Source organism: Aethalodelphis obliquidens, unplaced genomic scaffold (assembly GCF_003676395.1).
Source record: "Aethalodelphis obliquidens isolate GAN/ISIS:26980383/991018 unplaced genomic scaffold, ASM367639v1 scaffold28, whole genome shotgun sequence".
Classification (NCBI taxonomy): Eukaryota; Metazoa; Chordata; class Mammalia; order Artiodactyla; family Delphinidae; genus Aethalodelphis; species Aethalodelphis obliquidens.
This window is the reverse complement of record NW_020837972.1, coordinates 14,481,394-14,489,743: the sequence shown is the minus strand read 5'-3', so window position 1 is coordinate 14,489,743 and position 8,350 is coordinate 14,481,394. Positions and strand designations below refer to the sequence as shown.

General features: G+C 49.1%; 1 protein-coding gene across 1 annotated transcript in view; it reads right to left on the bottom strand.

Moving 5' to 3' along the window:
- TMEM233 (transmembrane protein 233) overlaps positions 1-6,388 on the bottom strand; it is a 39,780-nt gene extending 33,392 nt beyond the window's left edge. The window contains exon 1 of the mRNA XM_027125269.1: positions 6,184-6,388. Within this exon, the coding sequence (XP_026981070.1) occupies positions 6,184-6,369 (186 nt within the window). The 5' untranslated portion in view covers positions 6,370-6,388. The remainder of the gene's footprint in view (positions 1-6,183) is intronic.
- Positions 6,389-8,350: the final 1,962 nt, after the last annotated feature.

Sequence of the window (8,350 nt, the reverse complement as noted above, 5' to 3'; positions counted from 1 at the left end):
TTGCGGTACGCGGGCCTCTCACTGTTGTGGCCTCTCCCGTTACGGAGCACAGGCTCTGGACGTGCAGGCTCAGCGGCCATGGCTCATGGGCCCAGCCGCTCCGTGGCATGTGGAATCCTCCCGGACCGGGGCACAAAGCCATGTCCCCTACATCAGCAGGCGAACTCTCAACCACTGCGCCACCAGGGAAGCCCTAAAATGTTTTCTTTTACAGGAACACACAGATTATCATCTTGTACCTCTAATAATCTAGGACTCATTAGATTGAAAGGACCTACTGAAAGGATCCTAACAGCAGTTTCAACTCTATATTCCCAAATACCAAATGTCAGTAGCCACCCTCTGCCACATATTGGGGAAACTTATGAAAGTAGCCATCCAGGCAAGGGGCTGCTTGGGTGAGGCGCATATCTAAAATTTATGGGTATTGGGGTTTCCCTGGTGGTGCAGTGGTTAAGAATCCACCTGCCAATGCAGGGGACACAGGTTCGAGCTCTGGTCCTGGAAGATCCCACATGCTGCGGAGCAACTAAGCCCGTGTGCCACAACTACTGAAGCCTACGTGCCTACAGCCTGTGCTCTGCAACAAGAGAAGCCACCGTAGTGAGAAACCTGTACACTGCAATGAAGAGTAGCCCCTGCTCGCTGCAACTAGAGAAAGCCTGTGCACAGCAACGAAGACCCAACGCAGCCAAAAATAAATAAATAAATTTATTAAAAAATAAAAATCTATGGGTATTTATAATAGAGCTTTCCAACAAAGCTGACACAATTCAGGCAAGGTCTCTGTCATCTGAAACCATCTTAACACTCTTCAGAGCTTCAAGCACAGGAATTCATAAGAAATAAGTCATAGGTGTCCATAATATTAATAACCTATTTCTCAGATGACAATGATGTGGAAAGAGCCACAGAAGGAAGAGAGAAATCACACTGAGAGACCCAACGAGCTACAATATTTAGAGCTTCAACGTGTAAGCAATGTAAGCCTCCTGGGTCAGCTACCTCGACCAATATCTGTTATTTCCAAGTTCTGCCTTGGTCACTGAAAACAACAACAAAACCCAAAACAAACAAACAAAAAACCATCAAACCCCCCAAAAAACGTACACAAAAAACACCCCCTTCTAAACCTACTGAAGTCCAGTTGAAACACAGCGTTGACGGATGAGCCCTGGTAGAGCCTGGGTCAGATAGAAAGAATGCCCAGTTTGGTTTGTCTTTCATCCTGTGGATATTTACTTTCTTTTTGACCACAGACCTTGTCTTCTAGAGCAGGTGTGGTCAGGCTCTGGGCAGGACTGTGGCTTACTGTGCCAGCCCATGTCCAGATAATGGATTTTGACAATGGCTTCAGATCAATCATCCATTATCAACTGCATCTTCTGCTGGTTTATGAGACCTGTTGCCTTGTTTTGAGGATTTCTCTTTGCCTTTTTTTTTCTGTGCTGGAGCCATTTTCTGGATCCTGTGTCTTTCTCTTTCCTGATTTACTTCCTTGTATTCAGGGAGCACATCCTCCCATAGCTTTCTGAGAAAAGGTATATGTCAGATGTTTTTTTGAGATCTTGAATGTCTGAAATTAATATTTACCTTTAGACCACAGCAGTTATTTATTCCAGTGACACATTTACTGGTCACTGTTTTTATTTTTTATCAAATTTTGCTAGTCTCAATAAAAACAGAAAAACTGCTACTGCTACTGGAAATGGCAACGGCTTGTATCCCTAAAATATCTGCATCATCATCCTTATTGAGTTCACTATCATCATCATCAATACTTATGAGTTCTAGCTGTGTTTTAGGTAATGCCATGAAACCATTTAACTTCTATCGTTTAATCTCCACAACAGCCCCTGAGTTGGTATTGTCACAACCCTTAGTTTACAGGGTTGAAAAATCAAGCCTCAGAAAGATTGAGACAGCTGCATGAAATCACAAATGTAGCAAAAAGCACAAAAGGATTTGAACCTCGCTGGTTGGTATCTAGACAGATTCTGTTGGTGTGAGGGACAAGTTCTGTTGAAAGAAGGCTTATAATTCACCTAATTAAAACTCATTGGCTATTGTGTATCCGTACTTAGAGTGACTGAATTGGTTCAACTATGCAAAAGACTGTATCATAACATCATAAAAAATGGAGGCTCGGCATGGACTCACTTCCAGTCTCTTGAGCCAGGCAGCAAATTCCAGCTACAAAACCAACAGGCTAAATTTGCCAACACTCCTGCAACTTGCCTGGAACCTCTTTTCTTCCAGAGGGCAGAGACCTTGCCGATCTTATTTACCACTTGACAGAGGTAAAGGAGTATACCAATGCCTGGAATAGAACCTGGCATATAATAGGTGCTCAATAAATATTTGTAGGATGAGCAAACATTCTTTCTCCAGGGTAAAAGCCATGTGGATAGTCTCCAGCATTCTATCTTTCGGATGGAATAAACAGAGATAGCCAGGGATGAGCGGGACCACAATGCATGAGGCCTGAAAACCACCCTGGGCTTTACTTTCCAAGCCATGTGCTGCATCTGTGTGGAGGAAGGGTGCCATTTTCAAATTCACATGTGCAATGGGGGCTGGCAATGGCCCAGTCTGGGGGAGATTCTTGAGATATGTGTCCCTGAAATTGAGTACAGTTAAGTGCACTGCAACAAACAGACTTTCAGTACTTGGGGGAAGCAAAGACTTTCATGTCCCTGCCTCTGACAATGCTTGACCCACCAGTGTTTCAATACAACAAACCATATTGTACTGATTCTCATCGGTGGTGCACTGCCTCACAACCAGGATTCTATTAGCTCTGCACGGGATGGTTAAAAGAGCACAGATGCCCACAGCTTGAAGAACACTCTTCTCCAATGTATATTTTTCAAAGTAGTTTTATTATCCCCTAGCACCTACTTCAGCTCTGCGATTTTACAGAAGACTTCTCAGGCTTGGTTTAATAAATAAAGATATCGATTGTTTTGAGATTGCTGGCTCTTTTTACAGTTCTGGGAACTAGTTATATGGAGCCTTGTCAGTATGCATCATCTCCCAGTGTTTACTGATCGGGGTGCTATTGAGTTTGGGGTAGGTCAGTTCTTCATTCCGGTGACAGCCTCCAGCACTGTAGAATATGAATACTCTTAGCCCCTCCCCAAATGCCAGTAGTGCCCCAAATCACTGAGATACACAAATACTCCCCAATATGTCCAAGTGCTTCCATGGGGAATAGCATCACTATTTAGTGCCTCAATTTATCACAAATTACAGATGAGTAAGATCTGAAAATAGCCAGGATTGAACATCACAAGACTCCCTAGGGGAAGAACACACCTGGCATTTGGTGGCCCACCTTCCTCTTACACACCCTTCCACTTCCTCTTCATCCTTTGGACTTTGGAGTCTTTATCATGAAACCTGTCAAATCGGGATGTGCACTGTTTCAAAGGGAAAGAGCTTCCAGTACCTTAGAGGGAGTGCAATGAGGAGGGTGTAGGAAGCTGTCTTTAGAATTTGGATTTCATTAATTTGATGTTCTGTTTGTTTTCATACATGGCATATGATGTTTCCAGATTCCAAATCTATCCATCTGTCTGACAATTATTGCCCGTACCTAGCACAAAGCTGGTGGCTTGACACGCTTTTCTTCTGTTTTATCCTTACAACAGTTTTGCCTCCACTTAAAACACCTTTTACGTTCTCATTTTCTAGGTGAAGAAACCAAGGCTTTGAAAGGGTTTGGAACTTGGCCATAGTCAACTTTCTGACTCCAGTGTCTACTTTCTGACAACAGAATGGACTCTTGCTGTAAATCTAGTGAAAAAGTCTTGGTGGAGGGAATGGGGATGAGGGGACCAGAAAAAGCTTTCTATTCGAAACACGTACAAGTCTTATCCCCCAGGACACACCAAGTAGCATCGCTAGCGTCCAACCTGTCACCACCCGCTGGAGTTTTAGCTCATCTCAGATGAATGTGGGGTACGGGGAGCCTTTGCAGGCAGTTGGGAAAGGGGTAAATCGGCTGTCGATTCATTAATAAGCCAGGACAGAGTGTGGACACCAATACCAGCCAGAGAGTCTGCTGCTGCCTGGAGAATGTGGCTGCTGCATCCTCCACCCTGCTTTGCTGCCAAAAAACAAAAAGAACCCAAGACCGGATATCTTGGGAGAGGAAAGGAGGAAACTGGCTGGTTGGTCCAAAGGAACCTGAAACGGTGGTCCCGGGGCTCCAGTACAGGATAGAGCAGCAGGAGTAAAACAGACATTGTGATCCATTAACACCATTCATTCAGGCGTTCATTCAGGCATTCATTTTGTAATATTTATTGGGCAGCTACCACCTGTCAGATTCTCTTCTAGGTAAAGGTACAGCAACAAAAAACAAGCAACAAGCAAATATCCCGGCCCTCAGAGAGCTTATATTCTAACAAGGGGACACACACAGTAAGCATGTTAATAAGTGAAATAATATATCAGATGCAGACGAGTGCTTTGGGCAAAAACTATCGGGGAAGGGAGAATAGAGCTTGTGGGGGTTTGATTTTAAACAGCGATCAGAGAAGCCCTCAGCATGACAAGTGAGGAAAGATCTGATACCTCCACCATGCTGGGCACTGTGCCAAGCGGGTCACACTTTATCTCATTAATACAACAACCCTAAGACATATGGCTTTGATTATTCTCATTTTACAGACAAAGAGACTGACGTTAAGAGAGATGCATACAGCTAGTTAGTACATGGTGGCACTGGGATTTGAACCCAGGTAGTCAGAACTTCAGCGGCTGAACGCTTGAATGTTGGTGCAGATAGCGTACAAACGGGGTCTGAGAGAGGGCAAGCTGCGCGTGCAAATGAGGTCTTCGCGTGTACCCACGAAGCGAATACGGAACCACCCACGGGCAAGTGAGGGCGGGCTTGAAGGGGGGAGGGGGGCGGCGGCTCTTGATCTTTACTGAGCTGAATCCGGACTCCCCCGGGTCTGTGGCTGGAGAGTTCGGTCAGGAGAGGTGGGGAGGGAGCTCAGTGCAAGGGTTGTCCCGGGACAGTGCCCGACCAGCTGCTCCAGTCAATAAGGTTAGGACCTCGCGGGCGCTCCTTGCCCTCCCGGTGGGGTTCGCACGGAGCTCCTACCTGGGCGGAAGAGGGCGGTGGAGGCGAGCTTCGGAAGGGGGGACTGGAACGCTCAGAGAGAGGCGCGCAGCTCGGGAGGCCAGCGCAAAGGGCGCGCGGAGCTGCACGGGGTGCGGGAGTCCCCAGTGGGTTCCCGGGAGCTCCCAGGCCGTAAGACCCAGCGGTGGAGGGGCGCCTGGGAGCCCAGGAGGGCCACCAAGAGAGGCGGGCATAGGGCCCCGCGCAGGAAGTGAGAGAGGGACTACGACATGCTGGGGCAGAAAGAGTAAAAGGTGTGCTCGCACACTGCTGGTGAGAGGGGCACAGGGGTAGCCCAAGAAAGGCCTGGAGAGCGGGCTCACTGGAGAGCGGGGTCAAAGGGTGCCGAAGAGAGCCAGGCAGAGAGAACTGGCGTAGGAAGAAGTGCGAAGGGACGGGAGCCGCAGAGAGGGCGTGCTGAAGTGTGGGACCAGGGGCCTAGAGGACATCGGGGATCGCCTGGGGACCCTCAGAGAGTGGCGGAGGCGGCGCTCCGGGCGCGGCAAAGAAAGGACTCCGCGCTAAAAGACAGAGACAGTGCCGCGCCCTGGAGAGGCCGAGCCCCGGCGGGGCGAAGAGCGGCGCGGAGCCTGCGTGCTCGGGGACGGGGCGTGCTGCTGCCTGTGAGGGTGGCGCGCTTTGAGGCTCCAGAAAAACGGGTTGAGAAGAATCGGATGGGCGCCCAGGAATGTCGGAGGAGGCCGGGAGAGAAGCGGGAATGTCCGGGGAAGAACCTCCCCCGGACGGAGAGAATGCACCACGGGCGCTGCTGGAAGAAGTGGAAAGCGGGCCTGGGGGAGGCTTGGGCCGGGCTCTGAGAGCCACAGGGAGCGCAGTGGCGGCGCTGATGGTTGCGGGGAGAGTGCGGAGAGCCCGAGAAAGGTTAGCAGGGGCTGCGGAGGACAGAACACCCCCGGTGCACGCGGGGCTGTGAGGAAGGGAGCGGCCGAGGGCGGAGAGTGCGAAGAGTCCCCAGGAGGGGCCCCCAGGAGGGGCTCTACACGCCCAGGTCTCTCCTCCCTGGCTGCTGCGGGCCCTCGTTCACTCACCATGATGGAGAAGACTAAAGCCACGATGTTGATGGGGTACGCGGGGCAAAAACACGAGACGATGGCGAGCCACAGGTAGTTCTTGGGCATGGGCACGTCCTCCTCGGTCTTGTCATTCTCAGTGTTGGCCTCAGGGCTGCTGTCCAAAGCCCTCTTGATGTCCGAGCTGGGAGCGGACTGAGACATGGGCGAGGCGCACGGTGCAGGGAGGCGGTCGGCGCGGTCTGGGGCTCTGGCCACGGGCTCCCGGCGAGTCGCTGAAAAGCCAGCGGCGCGGGGCTCCAGGGAGACGTAACCTCACCCCTCCGGCGCCCTTCACTTGCACCCGCCTGGACTCAGGGACCCAGGCCAAGAGCCTCCGCAGGAGAGGGAGGGAGGGAGGGAGCGAGGGCGTGGGGGAGGAGACAGGGAGCCTGCCAGCCTGAGAAATAGGGGGAAGGCACTCCTTGACGACACACCCAGGGCCCAACAGGCAGACACCCAGACTCACACCTAAGAGTCCGGAGTAAAAGGAGGCTCCGGGAAGGGAAAGCAAAGACTCTACGTTGTAGACTGGCTGACCTACAGGCTGAAGATGACCAGCTCATCTTTTTAAGCAGCTGAATTTGAATACATTCAGCGTCACAGCAGACGACACAGCTCTATCCAGTTGGCTATCCAACCCTACCGAGGTGCCCAAAGACTTATCACTTCCTCTTGACTTTAAGGATTAGCTTCCCCTGCCCCATCCTCCTTCTTCTAAGACTTTGAACATTGAGCCCCACTGATTTCCTCAACAGGTGGGCAGGGAACAAGGTGCTCAGTTTGGGGCCGAACCCTTCACACACTGCACAGGGGGCCTCTGGAGACTGGAGTGGAGTGTAGACAGGCAGTGGGCACCACCCGGTCAGGGCCTGCCCCGGTGCCCTCCACTTTCCCCCAAGTGTGGAAACAAGGAGTCCTTCTCCGCTCCACTTTCCCACCTACAGGAAAGAGAGAAGCAGATAGATCTAACTAGTGTAGACAACAACCCAGGTGGTTACTGGGATGGAACGGAGAGACAGGGATCCACTTTGGGAACTGGGGTGAGGATAGCAATCGTACCAGTATCTGGGCAATTTACGAAAGACGGTATGGACCAGAACTGGGGCTCCGAACCCAGATAGAGCTGGGAAGTCATCACATCTGAGTTGAATGACCTCAGGAAAATTCCCTCACCTGACTGAGCTCCGATTTTTTCATCCAAAAGAGGTGGAATAATGAGAGACCCTGCCTTATAGGGATGTTGTAAAGACTATGAGACTGCATGTCAAGCCACGTTATTCTAAGGGCTCAATAAATGTTAGCTATTATTAGAATGATATTTCCCCCAAATATAGTCGTTATACAGTATCTCAAACCCAATATCCATTGTTGCAAATATTTCATGAAAAATCCAGATAGTCTCAGCTGGCAGGGTCACAAAGAAGTGCAAATAATTTTAGTGTGTAGAGTCTCAAAAAAAGTTGCTCACACCATCATACGGAGAGATGAGGTGAGAAAGTATTACTCATCTGCTCGGCTTTCTCAGAACATCACTTGATTATCTGGGATGCTCTCACTCATTTCATGGGCCACAGTGATTTGAATATCTACCTCCCTCACTGGACTGCAAACTCCCCGAGACAGGGAACTGTCTCGCTCATCTTTGTGTCAGCCCTTGGTACAGTATCTGGTATTGTGCTTAGCATAGGGTGAACATATAAAGATGAAACATCACCTATATGTGGAATCTAAAAAAAAGATACAAATGAACTTATTTACAAAACAGAAATAGACTCACAGATACAGAAAACAAACTTATGGTTCCCAAAGGGGATAGCAGGGGTGGGGTAGGGAGACAGAGATAAATTAGGAGTTTGGGATTAACATATACATACTACTATATATAAAATAGATAAATAACAAGGACCTACTGTATAGCACAGGGAACTATATTTGATATCATGTAATAACCTATAATGGATACTGAAAAGGGATATCTATCTATCTACATATCTATCTGAATCACCTTGCTATACACCTGAAACACTGTAAATTAACTGTACTTCAATTTTTAAAAATGATTTAAAAAATGATGAAACAGTACAACAGTACCTTTCCCACCATGCCTTCTCCCCCATTTTGGTTGGTTAATCAAGTGAGAATA